The sequence below is a fragment of the Haemaphysalis longicornis genome, unplaced genomic scaffold (genome assembly GCF_048455015.1).
Source record: "Haemaphysalis longicornis isolate Haplotype H1 unplaced genomic scaffold, Haemaphysalis longicornis Haplotype H1 scaffold_2, whole genome shotgun sequence".
Classification (NCBI taxonomy): Eukaryota; Metazoa; Arthropoda; class Arachnida; order Ixodida; family Ixodidae; genus Haemaphysalis; species Haemaphysalis longicornis.
Genome location: NW_027526295.1, coordinates 72,248,862 through 72,267,908, shown reverse-complemented (window position 1 = coordinate 72,267,908; position 19,047 = coordinate 72,248,862). Strand labels below are relative to the sequence as shown.

Below are 19,047 nucleotides of genomic sequence, written 5' to 3'. Positions count from 1 at the left end.
ATTATTATTATTATTATTATTATTATAAAATGCTATTTCTGGTATTTTTTTCTAAGCTAACGCAACCGATTAATCAATCAATTCACCGACGAAAGTCAACTGATTTATCGGATTAAAATTTTTGACTGACGCCCAGCCCTATTAATTAAGCGTGTTGATATGCTGTCCCTGCACCTCGACCGAAATAAACGATCCTAAGGCACCTGCATTATGAAAATAAGGCGCAGAACTCACCTCACGGAACATTTTACAGTAAAAAAAAGGAGGGTTCTAGACAAAAAATGTCTGCATTGATCCGGCTCGAACTGAATGGAGGCCGTTCGCGTCAACAACCGCGACTTTACCCTAGGCCTGTGAGGCTGAATAGCGGAGGTCTTTTAGTTGAGGCGCAAAAGAATCTTAGCAGTGTTATGAGCGAAGCAGTAGATGGCGCTGACTGCGTGCAGGAAAAGTGAAGCGAAAGAATCGGAGGGAACGACCTGCTGGAAAAAGTGGATGGAGGCAAAGAAGTCCTTAGATATCTACAGAATCGGGAAGAGGGAGATCACGAGAGAAAAATTATTTGATAATACCAAAGGGAGTGCATTGCTTTTTTGAAGCCCGGTCGGGTTGCTTGCGCACAAAAACGTTTATCCACGAACCAGTACAGGAAGAACTGTGCCCAGGTTGCGGCAGGGGGCCAGAAACCATGCGACATATTGTAACGGAATGTAAAGGTATCCGTCCAGTCCTCGGTGAGGAAGAAATCCAGCTTCCGGAAGCCCTTGGCTTTAATGTTAACGGAAAAGTGAATTGTACAGCAGTAGAGGTTAGTAAAAGAAGGTGGTTAGAATGTTGGTGGGAAAAGCGTAGAGAACAATCTGGGAACACATGCGAACTAAGAAGTCAGACCAGTGCAAAAATTTCATAAAGGATCTTGGTTTTTATTTGTTTGTTTTTTGGCGAGGTGATTCCACAGTGACGTTACGGCTGGGGTCACTGTGCAACGCTACCCCGTTACAAAGGGGAAGCCCCTAAGCATCATCATCATCATCAAATGCCGTGTTTGTGCCCACACGGGAACGGAATGCCGCGAGCGTCTCACTCACACAGCTGTCATCTTCCCTGACTAACCCTTGGTCGCGATTGTTGAATAGTGCATGAACTTCTGATGGCAGCTATCATCGTCGTTGGCCAATCCCCTTGTGACCAGTACAAAGATCATGCGGAACTCTGTACTGCGAACCCGCGAATATCTATTATGGAAGTTTCACCGAGAACCAGCGTGATACACACGCGATGTGGCGGGAAATAATCGGCGGGGGAAGCCACAATGCATACGCGCGAAAATCATGTAAGCGAACTCAAGTGTACCTCTAAAGCCGCATATCATGTGGTGTAGGTGTACAGTACAACAAAATATTTACCCTCTCTTCCTAAGAAAGTTGAGATAAGCGCGAAAGCTACAACTGCGTCCAGCCTTCGAAGGCCCAAATCACGAACGAAGAACGAACGTCTCATGCGGAGATTTTTCGCGCATGAGACGTTCGCGTATGAGGCGTATTAGGTAACTCACACTTGCCTTCCGCCGCCCCTTTTTAGGTTCTGACATCTTGTTGCCACTGTGTTTTCTCTTTTTAGATGCGACTGCATCTCATTCACTCGCCTTGTCCCTGCATCCGGAGTCGTCGGCGTTGTTGTCGGCATCCGCCCCAACCCCATTCTCCTCGCCGCGTGAGCTGCGCTCTCCGCCGCTCACCCCCTTTCCTCTCCGATAGCGAACACTCTATCTCGAGGGGCATTGGATTGGATTCGAATGGATTGGCTTGCCTTGTCTTGGCTTGGCTTGGCTTGGATAGGATTTGGATTGGATTGGATTAAAGTGGATGGTGTTGGATAGTGTTGCGTCATAGCCGCGGCGGACGCACTGGCGCGGGCGCGTCCCCTCACCGTTATGCGCGCTATAAAACGCGGTGCCTGCGCCGCTCCGCTCCATCGTTCCAGCGCCGTTCCTCCGCTGTCCAACTCTGCAACGTGAACCCCCTATGCGTCGCATCTACACAGGGGTTCCCGCGAGGGGAGGTGGGAGTTTTTTTGTTTATTGAAGGCACGTGGAATTTGGGGGCCATTCGCAGCTAGCAACACTACTAGGTTTCCGGCCTTAGTGGGCACATAATACGTTCACATTGAAAATCGGCAACCCACTGTAGCAGCTCAGTAGTTAAGGCGCTGTTAAGTTAAGTACTTAAGTCAAGTATTAAGCCGCTGTTCACGAGTACACGGTTTGGATCTGTGAGGGGGGCGGTGAGCGAAAACGCCCGTGTGTCGAGATATCGGCGCACGTTAAAGAACCCCGGGCGCTCTAAATTACCGTAATTTCACGATTGTAAGGCCCAATTTTTTTCGGCAAAATTAGCGTTGACATTAGCGTGCGCGTTACAATTCGGCTCGTAACCAAAATCGGCTTTCAATATTGCCCGCCTCCGTTGTAATGCCAGGAAGAGCTGGATGGGTAAGTTTATGGTGCGAAAGGGTTTTCGCTGGCACAGTTGCGTGCGTCAAATAAAATGCCTTCTGCCAGATTTGTGGTCTCATGTCTTTGACATCTTCGCGCCGGTAGAAGCGGCTTCAAATTATATTTTCGAAATTTCGGGGCGCGTTTGAATCGGGGGCGCGTTAGAATCGTGCAAATACGGTAACTCGTTTAAGTGGGCGCGGAAACCTGTTTCAACTTTTGCTCCGCAAACAAAGCGGCACGCTGTGGGGTTAAACACCCGCTAAACGTCAGCACAGCCACGCCGGTAAGTCCATGAACGCTTATAAAGAAATGTCGACTTTGTTTCTTTGCGTAAGCAACCGTCGATTCAACACATCTGCGGGTGTACGCGCCTTAGGGGCAACTGACCTAATTTTCAGTTTCTGAAGGTTGCACGTAAAACGTGGTCTTGTGCGGTGCTGCAACCGGGTAAATACCTACTCGGGACTTTCCCGGCGCCGTCGTAAGGCTACTTTCCGGTGCCGCTGGACCTCCTTTCAAGCTGCCTGAATGCGTTTGATTGCTCCTCACACGCGCGCGTGCCTCAACCGACTCTCTTATGAAGGGGGGAGCAGTGTGAATTGGTAGTGTGCTTGGAACACCAGTTTTTAAGGGGGAAGCTCTTTTAGAGGGACCGATGGGATCCTCTCATAAAACAAATGCATTTCCCCATAGACCGGTTGGTCGACCGAAAAGCTCTGAGAAGATCTCTGGACCCACGGCGCGTGCGTTAAACCGCGCTTCCTTTGTACCAAAAACGGTCCCTTGAAAACCGCGAAAAAGGAAGTGTATCAGGGCGGGACAATGCGCGTATATATCATGAAGTAGAAGTACAATGGTACACTTTTATCTCAAAACCCACGTCTCGTTTACATTTAGATCGTTCGTACACGTGCGCTTACTTAATTCGTGAAAGATCGTCGCGTGGGTTCGTTCTTCTTTTTCGATTTTGGCCTTTGAAGGTACATGGCGATCGATTGGACGCACTTTCAACATAGGGTTGAAAGCACTTTTAGCGAAGGTCTTGACGAACTTTTGACGCACTTTTGATGTCGGAAAGCTCTCGCGCGTCGTTCAACTTTCTTTGAGAAGGGATGGTAATTACTATTTTGCGGAATGCTTTCCAGTACGCGCGTTTTTTGCAGGCCCTTTGTGGCCACTTTTGCGCAACCCCGAAGCCAAAAAAAATAATTGCAGAGCACCCTTTCTCGCTTTAGAAATGATTTTTTTTCGAGGAAATTGGACGTTTTTCATATTTCCTGGAATAAAAGATCTGTTGGTTGAAATAAGCCGCCCTTTTAAACGTAATTGTGTACCACCAGTGGCGGGTTTACATAAAATCATGGAATACATAAATTCAACGAACGCTCATTGAAAGTAAATGTTTAAAATAGAAGTTTTTTCTTGCTAAGGGGGGTGAGGGCATTTCAAATTACGGAATTTAGCGCAGACTTTCTAAATGCCTATGGGCGGTGAGATCTTTGAGTGGCACCCCCTGGCTCTGACGTCGGCTTAGGGATTCGCGCCGCTGTCGTCTGCTACACTCCGCTTTTGAGGGGCAACAGTGCCTGCGCTAGACATCGCCCGCTTCGTTGCTGTAGTGCGTTAAAAAGCGTATTTCTAGCGACTCAGTTATTTTGCCAGCTTCTGACGCATCTAAATAATTTGAAGCTGTATCCCCCACAAGTTTGCAACACACGAAGAGATAGAGAACAAACTTTCTTCAGAGTATCGGTCAGAAGATCGTGTGTAACTCATCATTTCTTGCTTATTCGCGAGGGTCAGCGATCAGAGCTTCTCGATAAGTATTCAAAATGCGTAGGCTTCCCTGCAGTATTTTTGAGATGGTCCTATGAAGACTCAAAAGTCTAATACTACGTACCAAGCAGCGGCCTCTACACGCTCATCGCACAGCAGGAAATGAATCGGCTTTCTTCTGTTTCTTTCATTGTTAATTGTCTTGTATCGGATTAATGTTTCTTGCTTTTTTTTTCTGCCCAACGCATTAATTTTTCTGCGCCGTCACCAACTTCTTATTAGGAGGTTTCGGGATATTTGGGAGCCTCACAAAGGTCGTGTGGATATTTCCTTCATTTTGTATGGCATACATTCCCTTCTTCACAAATTGGCTTTCATTACGGCTGCGTGCAAGAAGGTGCATATCCGCAGCGTGGTTTGTTTATTCACATGAAAATACAATGAGAAGGTTTGTGCTACGCTACCGCGATCGCGCCCTAAACAACGTGGTCCACAGTACTCGAAGGCGGCTTTTGTGCTCCGAATTTCTATAGTAATTATATCGTTGTCATAACGAACTGACTCTCAACTCGAACAATAATGACATAATTACGGTGTTGAAGGCATGATATACTCGCTAACTAACGCAATAAATAGTATACCTGCATATATTAATAGACTCGAAACCTAAGAAGAATTCCAAGTAGCTCTTTATTGCTTTTCAACCCTTCCAGGCGCGAAGAACAAATCCTATTCTACTCGGGATGGCGTTCTATGATTTGAGCAAAATTACTTTTACTTTCTTGTCCTGGACTAAGGACCCGGCCCACTAACCAGATCAATTTAATTGTTAAACAAAGTTTTCCCCACCTCCTCTTACTCCTCCTCCTCCTCTTGAGTGCAGTTTTTCTACAACGCATATCCGAATATCGGGAAGATATGGCTGTGGAAAATGTTCCTAATATCCCTCCGGGTCTTAACAAACATATATGTGTTACTATAAATTTAACGAAGACGTGACTCGTTTTGCTCAATAAACCTCCATACTGGTTAGATGCCTGGTATAGAATCAGCACGCGCGTATATACACACTGGGTTATTTGGAACTCAACCTACAGTTTTTGCAGTCTATAGTGCATGTCGGCAAACTTTCATGCCTTGACAACGTAAAGTGACGTGACAAAACGCGTTCCAGCGTTCGGCAAGGTTGTAAAAACTGTTTTACGTTACATATGATTACCGGGAATCGTGATGTTTTCTGCCAAAGCCGACAGCCCTGAAGGCCTAGAATTTGTTTTGGTCTTCCATTTTCGCTGTTGTCGGTTATTAGCAGCTGACTGTTCCTTTTGTTCGAATGCTTACATGAGAAGCTGACGCCTACACACAAAACACAAGTTAGCCTAAATGGGAGTTTCTTGGCTGGAATACGTCTTTTAAACTCCTCACGACAGGCGGCCTGCTCCAACGTGTGGTAGTATGATGGTGGAAAAACTGCCAGTTTACACCGGGGGCCACAAGCCGTCGTAAATAAGCGCATTTACCACGGTTGTACCTCTTCACAAAATGCAGTATCTGGCTGTGATTACTGCGTTTGTCCTAATGGGAGTATTAAAAACTCCCACGCCACCTCCATTTCCTTCTCCTCCTCCTTCACCCCTTCCTCCTTTACGCGTCCTTACAAAATGGCTGCCAGTTGGTGTCGTGTGTCGTGTGAGCTCCTGCGCCCCCGAAAATTTATTGCCATTGTGAACTTGCGGCCGGACGAACGGATGTGAAGTGCTTCCCAACAACCGAGGCTCGTTGCGAACATTGTGGATCCAGCCTGGACTTACGTGCGACGGACTGCAACGTCGCCTCCGTGTCACCGACCTTCGACCCGACGGAATACGCCAGCGACCCGACGCGAGGCCTAAATGCAGTGATCGCTGAGAGTGGCTCGTTAAAAACAACGCGGTTGTGCCTCTGCGAGGTGGTTGAAGGTAAGATTTTCACGTTTTTTATTGTACGCAACATTTTGGCAGACTTGTGCCCCTTCTAGCGTCAAATAAACTCAACGTGTTTCCCGCGCCACTGCACGGGCGATTCTCCGCCACTGGAGGCGAGCGTTGTGCGTGAAAGACGGCACCATGCCCGGAACGTCATTGGGGAGGCCGAACGGTGTGAAAGCAATGCGTATTTGCGCGGGTCTCGAGCAGAACACTCACTGGTTCACACTCGCAAGCAGAATGAAAACTGTCCGAACTCTGGACAGCTGTTAGGTGTTTTTGTTAGGCTGTGTCTGTGGCTTACTGGCAAGCGAGGGTGAAGTTGGCCGGTCAAACGTCGCAGGACAGCCGCTTTTCTTGAGAAGTAGGTGTGGTGGCAGCCGCGCCTGCTACGACGAGGGGGACTGCCGCGTGCCGCCGGCGATTAATTGCTTTCACTGGAAAGGGAGAAGGTCGGGGCTCCGTGGGAGCTCTCCGTAGGCTAGGCGCGTGTAACTATAACCAGCAAACGCCATTCCAGGGAGCATTCTGTAGAGTCGACAGACGACTGCTTATTTTATTTTTTTTTTTAAGGGGGGCACGCGCAGGCGTCACACCGACCGAAATTTTTCCTTAACTTTCGGTGAGGGGAGAGAGGGGCAGTGCGGGGGGTAAAACCTGAAGCTCGTTCCCAGAACACTACACGCAAGGAAAAGAGGGAAATGAAGCATTTTGAGAAGTTGGTCGCCACAAGGAAGGGTCGCGCACTTTTTTGAACAGCAGAACACTTCGTTTTGACGAACTAGTGAGCGCAGGTGTCTCGGACAGAAGTGCAATTTTGCGTAGCTTTAAACAAACATTACATTACGGAAAGTTGGACACAAGAGTGACAAGTTCAGCGTCTTTACAGTGCCGTTTCTTTTTTTTTTTTTTCAGGTCAGATGCCCAATATGCTTATGTATTTGTTACCGCAGATTTAAAGCGTTTTGCTATCCCTCTAATGAATGTGCTGCTGTGGCTTCCAGAAGAACGTGCCAGGGGGTGCGGCAACGTCAGCGTTTGGGAGGCAGGTGCAAGCAAACAGCGCACCGACACCATGCTGACCTCATTGTTTGCAAATGGCTTAAATTTTTTTCGTTGAGTGTTGTAGTAGATAAAGTTCTTACCAAGATACCTTGTGTTCTCGATGTAGGTGTTTTGTTGATTCAGTGTTTTTATTGTCTTATTAACGTGTTCACACATGTATCGTATCCATGTATTTTTTATGCAATAAATTGACTGTGCAGAAAACAAACTTTTCACGTTTCGCCATTCAACGTTTGAAGCGGAAAAAGACTAGAAATTACGTGATCCCCAACGAAAAATAAAAATGCGGCCTGTGCCCTTATTAAGAACTCCCAAATGCAGTAATAAATTCCACTGCAGCGCATATATATGAAGCGCACAAAAACACACAAAAAAACCTCGAATGCAGGTCAACACTGCTCCCAATGCGCCCCCTGAAAACTCCCAGTTGGAGGAAACAATACACTCCCAATGGTACCCCTGGAAACTCCCATTGCAGTGGCAGTAAAATGAAACTCCCATATGCTACTAAAAAAACTCCCGAAATAATGGGAGTAAGGCAAACTCCCATTGGAAGGAGTTTTGAAAACTCCGAATTGGTACTGAGTTATGACACAAGCCATTTACTCCCATTCCGGCTTATTTGTGTTCTGTGTGTAGCTCTGACTCTTCGCGCTCCGCACAGGACCGGCTTCGCAAGGAATGGGGTGGCGCCGGCAATGTTTCTCCCGTAGCGGTATCCAAAACTATACTTTAATTGACACCATGAGCTAGTGTATGCGATTTTAAGCCTATTGTTATGATAAAAAGTTACCCACACGTCAATTCTGGTGCGGACAAGCATCAGACGTTGACCGAACGCAAAGAAACAGCAGGGAGAGCGATCCTGAGTGAAGCAGACGACAAATGCGAGAATCCCTAAGCTGACGTCACGGAGGCGCGCTTCGCAGCGCCGCCTGTGTTCGCGCTCACCGCCAATAGCATACCTCCAACCGAGCCTTTCTCCCTACACCATTGGTACTGTCCAGTCAGAATTCATGCGTTACCACACATTTTCACCCTGTACACTTTACCCATCAACCCCCATATGTCCTCATATCATCGACACTCCTAGCCGCACACTGCACCATTATTTAGACAGAGCGGTCTATCTATACCTGTCAGTCTGCCCTTCACGCCGGTACCACATGGACACCCATTGAAGCCACCATGATACCTCCCTCCAACCCCCCCCCCAACCTCCCGTCCGATCGTGCCTATAGAGCTTTTTTTTTCAGTAATGAACTCCCCTGGGCTCCTAATTAGGATATTTGAAACATTAATATCACCTTACACATCTACCTCGATAATTAACACACGAGTGTCTCGCCGTTCCACCTTCAAACTGGACAAATTCCGCCACTGAGCGACAAGTCTAGGCTTGTCGCCCAGATAGCGCAAATTGATGAGGAAATAAGGTGCTATAGCAGCTTATTTCCTCATCAAACGTTCGTTTACTTGCGGACAGAGGCATAATAGCTTATGGCGTCGACCTCCATATCAAATCGACTCGATCCTTTCAGTGGGACGTCAGTTTAGGGCGGTGGTGTCGGAGGCTGCGATCTACTCATTTAAATTAAGAAGCCTTGAATTCAACACCAGAGCACGATGGTTTTACGTTTAGAGACATTGATGTTGGACGCGAGGCGACACTGAGATATAAAATTCACAGTTCTCTACCTCTCTCTGTCTGTCTCCGCTTCCTTTAATGTACACTAACGCTACTTAGCATTCAGAACAAACAGTCATGAAGGACTACCAGATTTTGTTGCTGAACATATAAGCACGCAAATTTACGGCCAGAGCCGATAAATCGTTGTGTAGCAGTATAATCAGGCCCAAAGAAGAGTAAGCAAGTGCAGCGTTCGGGGTTGCAACACCAATTGTTTGTAGGGATCGAAGCGTCGATTTAACTGGTAGCTGAGAGACGTAAACTTGCAGCTCAGTGGACGCGTGTATTGAAGGTGTATTTGATTTGGTCGTCAATTGTACGAATTCAAAAAGTAATTGATTGGCGATGGGCTTTAACGCGTCGAAGCTACAGGTGGGCTATTAGGCGCGCCGTATATATAGTGGAAGGCTTCGGATTGCCTTACAACCACCTGCGGATCTTTAACGGGCGCCGAAATTTCGACACACGGGCGTTTTCGCCTTTTTCGTCCATCAGAAAAGCAGACGTCGCGGCGGTTATTCAAAAAGCGAAGGGAAAGTGTCCGCCCTCACTAGTCAGTCCCAAAATCTTGGGCTCAACGTATACGACGTTCAATTCTCACGCAGTCGCAAACATTTCCCTTGACTCAACCAGAGTTCCCAAGAACGGTTGTATTGTTGACATTGATACAGACGGTAAAAACTACTCGGTCTTATTTATTTGTATTTTTGCCATGCTAAATAGGTAGTTATGTAAGGAGAGAGAGGGAGAGAAATAATAACTGTATTGTCTGAAGAGGAACGAATGCCCTGATGGGGAATAAAATGAACTCTGAGGAAGGGAATGATAGAAGGCGGATCACGGTTCAAGGTGATGCGGTCCGTGCGAGGTTCGTAAGGTCACAATTCACTTGAACTGGTTGGCATCATTTCGTGAAACTTTGGCCGGGCACCGCAGCCTAAGCGACATGCAGTAGCTCCGAATGATATTCGGTAAAACATTACTCTTCGTCTTGCAGCGTCTCGGAGGCGAAGGAGTAAGGGGAGGAGTGCACGAGAAGCTGCTCATGAGCTGACCATGCGGCCTGAAAAGAATCGACACGCGTGCGGCGCGTGTATTGATCGCGTTCACCCGTGAAAAAGCGCCGGTTGAACACAACGCTCCCAGCGTGTTGCAATTGTCACCGGCGGCAACTACCTGGCGCCACCGTGTCAATCGACACCTCGCGGATGCCGGTGACCGCGCTGTTGCGTGCTCCGTTCGTGCGAGACATTGATCGTCTCCAAAAGAATTAGAGGGCGTTGAACACGCCGGCCCTAGCAACCATTAAAGAGTCATTTCGGACAGCGCTTGTTCGTGCACACAGCTCGCAAAGTAATTATCGGCTTGTTGTTGTCAGTACCATTCCACCGACACTTTGTATGCTGAGAAAAAGACGTGGGTAAAACCCGCGCCCTGGGTCATGCCAGCTTCGAAATTGAGGTGACGGGCGAATGAATAGCCGTTAGCGTGTCCACTTTCTGCACCTCGGCCAGGCCATGGCCGGTCGAGATTGTTATAATTATAGGTGCACCTACGCAGCTTGTAACCGATCAGTCTATAAAAAGAGCCGCGTCTTTTTTCTTTATTATTGTCCGGACGTTTTCCAAATATGCGATGAATACGCGAGCTTGCCTTCAAACCTGGCCGTCAGAGCACCGTTTGAAGCATTCTCGATGTGGTGGGTGGCTGAGCGGGGCAACTGAATCGTCACCATCTCAGAGCAAACTGGTAGTATATCAAGGACTTGTAAACAGTGAGCTGTCCTGCTTGCGCGTGCGTCTATTTACTTATTTCCACAGCGGACCAAAATCCCCGCCGACTGGATCGTCCACTTGAGTGCGCCGAGGCTGAGCAGATTAGGCACAACGCCCAATTGTCGTGCCGAGCGTACTTTCCGGAGCACCATTGCACCACGAAGTGAACAAGACGCACTAAAGACCGCCTTCGTGCACCACCACACCGGGCGTATGACGCAGCACCCAGCAAGCGGAGGAGGCGTGGCACTCTCTCCCGTGCGTGCGACGTCCGAAACGCCGACCTTGCCTCCCGGCGGAAGAGGGGAGCGCTTTCTCCCTTGCGGCGGCGGAGGAGGCCGAAGGAAGTTTTTCAACTCCCCCTCTCCCCCGCCGCAGCCTCACCTGGAGGGGTTTCTCTTCTTACCTGGCGGGCCAGCAGTCGCGCGTGGAGGCGAGCCATCGGCAGCGTCCCGCTTTTCCTCAGACCAGCCCCGAGTGGCCCCCCGTCGGACGGCGGTGGATTGTGCGACGGTGAGCAGTGGTGCCGTGTTGTGTGCAGTGCGCGCTTCGGAGAGTAGCAGGTAAGCGACCCGCGGGAAACAGCAGCAGGCAAGATGCGCATGGACTGCGTGGACCGCGCCGTGTCGTGGCTCTTCAAGGTGGTGGGCGAATTCATCGCGCGCTACCCGGGCTACTTCGTCATTGTGCCGCTGCTCGTGGCCGCCTGCCTGGCCACGGGCATCCAGCGCATGGTGTACGTGGACGACCCCGAGTACTTGTTCAGCCCCGTCAACGGGCGCTCGCACGATGAGCGGCGAGTGGTCGAGGCGCTGTTCCCGCAGAACACCTCCTTCAACTTCGACATCGGCCGACAAACCAAGCCCGAGAAGTTCGGCCGCCTGATCGTCGTTACTCGCGAGGGAACCAACCTACTGTCGCGGCGCGTTTGGGACGAGATCGCGCTGCTGGACCAGATCATCAAGAACATGACCGTCGAGTGGGACGACGACCTATGGACGTACGAGCAGATCTGCGCGCGCGACGGCCGCTTCTGCTACCCGAACGAGCTGCTCGACTTCTATCCGTACATCGACCAGATCGAGAACGGCACCTTCAAGCTGGAGTACCCGCTGCGCATCGACCGCGCCCGGCAGAAGATCTACTTCACAGGGGCCCTCATGGGGGGCATCGAGCGTGACGCGGACGGCTTCATCAAGTCTGCGCAGGCCATGGCCATGTTCTACTACCTGGACACGTCCTCGCGCAAGGCGAACCTGCGCTCGCAGGCCTGGGAGTACGCCTTCCTGGACCTGATGGAGTCGCTCGAGTTCGAGCACATCTCGCTCGCCTGGTTCACCTCGCGCTCGCTGGCCGACGAGCTGGAGAAGAACACCACCACGGTGACGCCCTTCTTCAGCATCACGGTGGTGATCATGTTGATCTTCACGGTGACCACGTGCCTCATGCGAGACGCCGTGCGCTCCAAGCCCTGGCTGGGCATCCTGGGCTGCGTGTCGGCCGCAGTGTCGGTCATTGCGGGCTTCGGAATGGTCATCTACCTGGGCCTCGAGTTCATCGGCATCAACATGGCCGCGCCGTTCCTCATGCTCGGTGAGTGTCGCCGTCGGATGACCCCGCGCGTGCATCCAGGTTTCGCTTTCGCCTTCGCGGGAGCGCGTTTCCACGGCGGTTGCCCAGCGCCGCCGCGCGCCCGTTTCGCGCAGCGCTCGGGGGCAATATCGCTGCGTGGTTCTTTTTATCAAAACGTCCCAAAGGTGAGAGCTTTGCGGTCGTATTTTGCACAATCATCTCCGCCTAATTCTTGCATATGTTCCTTGATGGGTACGTTGAACAGTGTGTTAATATTTCTGTTCCTTTCACGATACAAAGTTTAATCTGTACGTGCGTTGTTTCCTTGCGGTGAAGCGAGAGTCACCGTGAATGACAAAAATAACCCCCCGTTCCTTACAAAGCTGAAAGTCCGCCACTTTGCTCGTGGCACGGTATGGAGGACCCGATGGCAACCCCCCAACTTGGGAGCATACACGAACTGTTTCCGAAGAGAAATGTTCATATTCACGTACCGAAAGGAGAATGCGGAAAAGTGGCAGCGGAAAGCCCTGCAAGTTGTTTTGGACGGAGCGCGTACCTTAATCTAAATGCGTTCCAACAAATTTACACAGTAAAGGAAAAAAAAAACATTGCCGGCCTACTTTTAGAACGATGAATACGAGCCAGCATGTCGTATTATGTAAAGATACAGGCGCTATTTTGCGCCTGACAAAATGGTAAAACACATTCTGGTAGGGAGAATGTGCCTAACCTACCTTCTCAAAAGCTTCCAGTTGCTTCCACCTGATTTGCATAACTCCTACACAGAAAAGACCGCTGTCATTGTTTGCAGAATAGCCATAGATGTTTAAGAGCGCCACATTCCCACTTTTGAAAGTGAGCATTGCAAAAAAAAAAAAAAAAGAAGACAAAAATCAAAGCCCATTATCTAGTGTGACGAGGGAACAGCGAATTTATACTAATGGATAAATATATTCACTTATGTGTGGTGACTTACCATATTGATCGCATAAAGACACATACGCATAACGTTTTTATAAATATTTTTTCAATGTACTTATTGCGGAATAGTTTCGATAAAACAAATGTCACAACCGCTTGTTGTAACCATGCTCCTTGCGCAGACGGAATTATGCATTGACACCAGACGGTAATTCTTTGACGTTTACAACTTCAGTGTGAACTAATCGGTGAAAACTATGTGAAGCTGAAAATCACGATGGTGTCGTCTTAGCGGCCAGTTCGAGTATGATTTTTCCAGGATACCGATATTAGATTGAGAGTATCCAGAGCATTGAGTCAGGACGTGCGATTCTTCGTCGACGCCACCCGATAGAGGCACGCAATTTTCGCCAGAACCGACCGCAGGACACCTTCTACGTAGACAGAGAGAGAGAGCTCGTCAGTTCACCCCCGAGGCTTGGGCGGTGTATAAGCAACCGCTCGTAAAGACTTAACTAGCTCTCGGTGTGGTCTCCGGCGTGTACGTGTGACACTTTGGGGTCGCGACCCGGCTTTCTTAGCGGGGCGTCGTCGTCATCGTCGGGCTCTGCGACGAGGCTGATTCGTTTCCTCGGCGCATACATGCATGCGGATGGATGGCGTGTTCCGAGAGCCGCCGGGTGTGCGACGCACTGCAACTGCGGCCAGACAAGCTCTCGGCATGCGTATCGGAAACCGCCGAGCCAGATGTTACCGTCGGTCGTGCAGCGCGCGGTACCGTGCTTTTCAACTCCTCCCTCACGGCAAAACTATTTTAACCAGCACGGTAACTATGGTGTTTGTAGGCGTTTTCAAAACGCCGTGATCTTTGAGTCATGAAGGTGCTTTTCAAGAAGAAGATGCCACTCTGACTCGATAGCCGCGGATCCGACTGAATAGTTTTGAGGATACTGTTTCTGTCGGAAACATTAAGTAAATCCCTTTGTTTATTTACTTTTACGCTCGCGGCCTCCTAGACTAAGGAGGCTAAACTCACGTCTCTACCCTCAAACTTCAGGCAATTAATGTTTATCACTACTACTACTACTAGGCGCGGAACGTGCACTTCGTTCCGTCGCGGTACAAAACGGGAGCAATATGGCCTTCCAACCACTAGTGAGGGTTATCTAGGAGTTCTGCCGCCACTGCAGCTTACGTGCTCGCAAGTGTTTTGCGGCGGGTTTATTCCTCGAACAATCTGCGAAATGTGCTGAAAGTTGGTTCCTCTCAATGCAACCACATCGACTAATAATTCTGACTGATGGCGTGATCGGAGACGAAGCAACCTACCGACAATCGTACAGTCTCGTGGACACACCTGCTGCTGAGGCCCTCTTTGCGTCCCTGTTGCGATATCTTCGAAGCAGCCAGCCGTTCCGCGGATGTTTACATCACGCGACACCGTTGCAATTGCACGCCGCTGCTCATGCGTCACGTGACGCTGTGAAGACGGCTCATGGTATACTGGCGGCGAATACTGCCTGTGCTACCCGGCTGTTTCAACGGCCTTCCGAAGGCCGTTGAACCAATTGTTTATCGAGTGCCCCATTGGAAATGCATAGGGAGCAGTTGTGGGCGAGAGTCCCATTGTCAATTGAAAGTTAGCGAGTAGCACAGGCATAAGACGGATCGAAAAGGATTGCCGTATGAGACAACTGTTACTCGGACGTCGTGGTTTTGAGCTCTAGGCGCCGGGATGCGCCCGTTCACGAATAGTGAATTAATTTTCGTTATCTCGAACTTGCCTAATCTGGTGAATGAATGGCGCGATTTATTGATTACGTTACTTCATCGGCATCCTGCAAAGAGCAGGAGGCAGAACACGCCGCGACTAGTGAAATGCCCCATCGATACAGAAATTCGTAAAAATGAGAAACCACGGGTTGTTGTAGCAAAGAGATAACTAGATATCGAATGGTATTGTAAAAGAAAAAAAACTAATTAAAAGGAGCATGTGATTTCGCGGTCAATAGCTACTTCAAAGCAAATTTAATAGGTCCAGGTAAAGTTATCCATGTTTGCATTTGAGACACGTGTTAGAACTCGAAATGCATTGACTTATTGACAGGCATTGAAGACAAAAAACAGCTTTTTTTTCTGGTTTGAAAGCAATAACCTTTTCTAACTCACTCTGCTCCATTCTAGCCACGAAAGACGTTTTCTTAACACCCCCCCCCCCCCCAAAAAAAAAAAAAGAGAAAATATCCCACGTGATAGTGAAAAAGTTTCAAACTTCGCGCTGCAGTAACGTAATTTCAACAGGAGCGACGTAATGTGGGTCGGGCACTGAAGTATTTTTACAGTATGAATTAACTGCCTGTTAGCGTTCAAGTGATGGTATCGAACGCAACTAGAGGCCCCACCGGTATGCATTGCCCGGTCAAGTTTCTTGGAGGTCGCTTAGGTCGGCAACCGCTATTCGCGCGATACTTTGACGTCATAGATGCTGTGACGTCATAAATTGTGTGACGTCATAGAGCCGGGGTCGGCGACCTGCGGCCCGCGGAGGCCCCCGGCATGACGTCAGAACCCCCTCCCCTTGTCGCTTCATACCCAGTTGAAGGCTGACATGGTAATTTTAACCCCAGTTGGGGTTAGAAAGGAACAAAGCAAGACCGCTTCCACTTGGAAATGGCCCCCATCTTCACATTTGATAACGTCTTCAATTCTTTTCTTTGCATCGGAAAAAAAAAAAAAACCTCCCCCTCTTCCCGCCCCGATTTCTCGCCCGCGAGCCACCTTGCGGTGTCGGCTTCATGCAAGTAGGCCCTCCACCTGGAAAGGCAGCCGACCCCTGCAATCGCCAGAAAGCGGCTGTGGATTCGCCACTGGTTCATTTTTTTTTCCATATATCTCCATTACTTGTGCGAAATTTCAGTTGAAATTTGTATCATTGTTATCGTGACAGAGCTGTATTTTTCACGAACCAAAGCTTATTTTGTCTTCATGGAGCCTTTAGGCTAACTTTATCGCAAAGAAAGCTATGCATCACGAAACGTGCGTGTATGAACCCCGGCCTCGTTCATTCGGTTCGCGACGAAGCCATGACGCGTATGTGAAGCCAGATGCCACCACGAGGTTGAATTCTGGGGCTGCTTCACTCACGTCGCTGCGAGTAGTGGATAAGTACAACGCCGCAAATCATATTAAGGCAGAACGGAATAGTCTAGAGGGAAAGGAGTGATAAGGGACCGCGCGCAACTTTTCTGAGGCGAAAGCAGCTTCCGACTTAACGCGCTTAATCAAGGGGCACCCTAAATGAGGATTGACGATCAGGAGCGCGTTGGTGATTATTTCGCATCACTTTTTGTATGTTTTTAATATAAGGACATTACGCAAAATTTATTCGGAGACGTTGAATAATGTGTGTCTGAGGCTTTCGTGTGCGAGAATGCGGACTTCACTTCAAGAGATATTCTCTATTTCATAATTAGACATGTTAAAGCTATCTTTAACGTTTAACTTGCCGAGCACCTTAACTAAATATCCATGAAATGTGGAACCGAGCACGACGCGTCGACGTGCGGCATCAACAGGTTCCGCTGTGAAACAGCTGCATTGAAACCTACAGATCCCGTTTTGACGACATCAACACTTGCGTCTTTCGAATGTTACAGTACAGGTGCCGTCATTAGTGAATGGAGCAAGGATTGGTAAATATCACAAAATATTTGTCTTACTGGCTTTACGAGAGCCATTACCGGTTTAGAGGAAGCTTTTTCTGTTAAGGAGGACACCTTTAAACGCACACCAACGCAGCCAAGTAGTTTTCTGGGAGAAGAAATTCCTGTAAATTTACGAGACCGTGTTTTAATTACTTTTGACGGCACCTGTACTTGCCTATAATATCATGGTGGGCTGGCAGCTGCGACAGGTCATCACGAGACCATTGACGAACACGGCGGGCCTGCGCGAGCGCGGGCTCGGATCAAACAGATTCTGCTCACGGCGGTAAGCTGAGCCCGAACGGAGCCCCCTCGGTCACGCTTACAATTTTGCGTCCGGTTCACCGCTGGCGGCCTACATTGGGCGCGCTTGTGGGCCTCGCGAAACGCGTGAAAGCCGTTCCGGGTGCACAGTCGTCCCTTTTCGCCGAGTTCTATGCCTCCAGCGCCGCCGGCCCTTCCAGTGGGGCAAAACGCAGTGCACTGCTAACGTACGCACCACCTTTGAGACAGTCTTGAGGACTTACAGGTATCATATATGTCCCTGTAACTCTATGCAGTTGCAATGAAGCGGTCTTCCTTGCATGAACACTGGACGATTGTTATTTTCTTAACGCGAGAGCGCCATGCTCCATGATAGAAAAACTGGTCTATCCGTGAAGCCTGCTTACCGAAGGAGTGCCGAGTTGGCAAGAAGGAGGGAGGCGCCTCTTTCTTTCTGAGTGAAACGCTGTCGACGCAGGCACAGCGCCGTTTCGTTGAGCTGTCTGTCAATTGGCCCGCTGTATATCTCAATTTAAATTCAAATCAGCAAATCTTAAACCTGGAACATATTGAGAGCTGGGTGTATGTCATTGCTGACCCGTTTAGCAGCGTTATAACCGTGCTAAGCGTGTTAACGGCAACAAGTGTTCATGTACTGTCAAATATTGACCACTTTGCACTTCTAAATATGTATAATGCGTTTATATTTCGTTCTTACAATGTTCCCGTTTTAAATTTATGCTTTTTCTGTTATTACGTTTTCAAATGCCCCCCTTACTCTATGCCTTCCACTGGGGCCTGTAAGGTTTCTATGAATGGATAAATAAATAAATAAACCAAGAAGCACCAACAATCGCCAAGCCGCAGCATCCCGCTCTCGCGTTATTCTTCAATTCATCACGGCATATCAAGGCTAAATTTTTAGACTGACACCACCTCGAAGCAGGACCCTCAAGCTTTCGAGCATCGTAACGCTAAGGTAGTGGCTGGCTCGCTAAGACATGAACGATAAGACGATGATCGTTTACAGCAGTTCGTGAGCCAGATTCGTCAGCTGAGACGACTTTCAGGCCACAATTTAAAAACAAATATTTTTTCTTGTTGAAACAGATATGCTTTAATAAATGTTCAAAAGAAATAAGGACAGATAGCAAGAAGAGGGAAACATGCACTCCGGGTGGGATCCGAACCCACGACCACACAGATACACATCGAAGGAACAGGGAGTTGGGGCGTTTATAGGCCTTGCTTAAGTAGCTTCTTCAACTAAATTTTGCGAACGCAAATTTCAGCTGCGCATACTGCGTGCTCCACAGTTTAATAGGTGGGAAACTCGTCTTTTCCCTCTATGAAGTCACTCCGCAGCCAGTAGCTTTTTCTTATTTCCCGGGAAACCCAGGCCTGTTGCTCCACCTCTCGCGTCGTTGTTCGCTGACTTACTCTTCGTACACAAATTGTGCGTCATTCCATTTGCCACCGCTTACTCAACCATCGCCGGGGAATAAAGGAAGTGCTGCTTGTCAGCCGCGGCGGATATATTTGCTGGAGTGACGACAGTTCTTCGCACGTAGTTCTTGACTGTTACACGCGCGCTGTGCAGTCCATATGACTCGGCGGCGAACATCAGCAGTGTCAATAAATGGCGAGTTAGAGATAATTCAGCGTCCCATGTTTGCGAGGCCTCAAACATCGCTATTCGATTAAGCGTCGACTTCGTACGTGGAACACGTCCAAGATTAAAGCGCGCTGCCGTAGGACGTGGCGCAGGGCCAGACAGTCACCCGCGTCCACTGCCACCAATTCGGCTCCTGACACG

General features: G+C 49.0%; 1 protein-coding gene across 1 annotated transcript in view; it reads left to right on the top strand.

Moving 5' to 3' along the window:
- The first annotated feature begins 11,187 nt into the window (after positions 1-11,187).
- Positions 11,188-19,047, top strand: part of LOC144168986 (patched domain-containing protein 3-like) — a 117,776-nt gene continuing 109,916 nt past the window's right edge. The window contains exon 1 of the mRNA XM_077697990.1: positions 11,188-12,360. Coding sequence (XP_077554116.1) covers positions 11,364-12,360 — 997 coding nt within the window. The 5' untranslated portion in view covers positions 11,188-11,363. The remainder of the gene's footprint in view (positions 12,361-19,047) is intronic.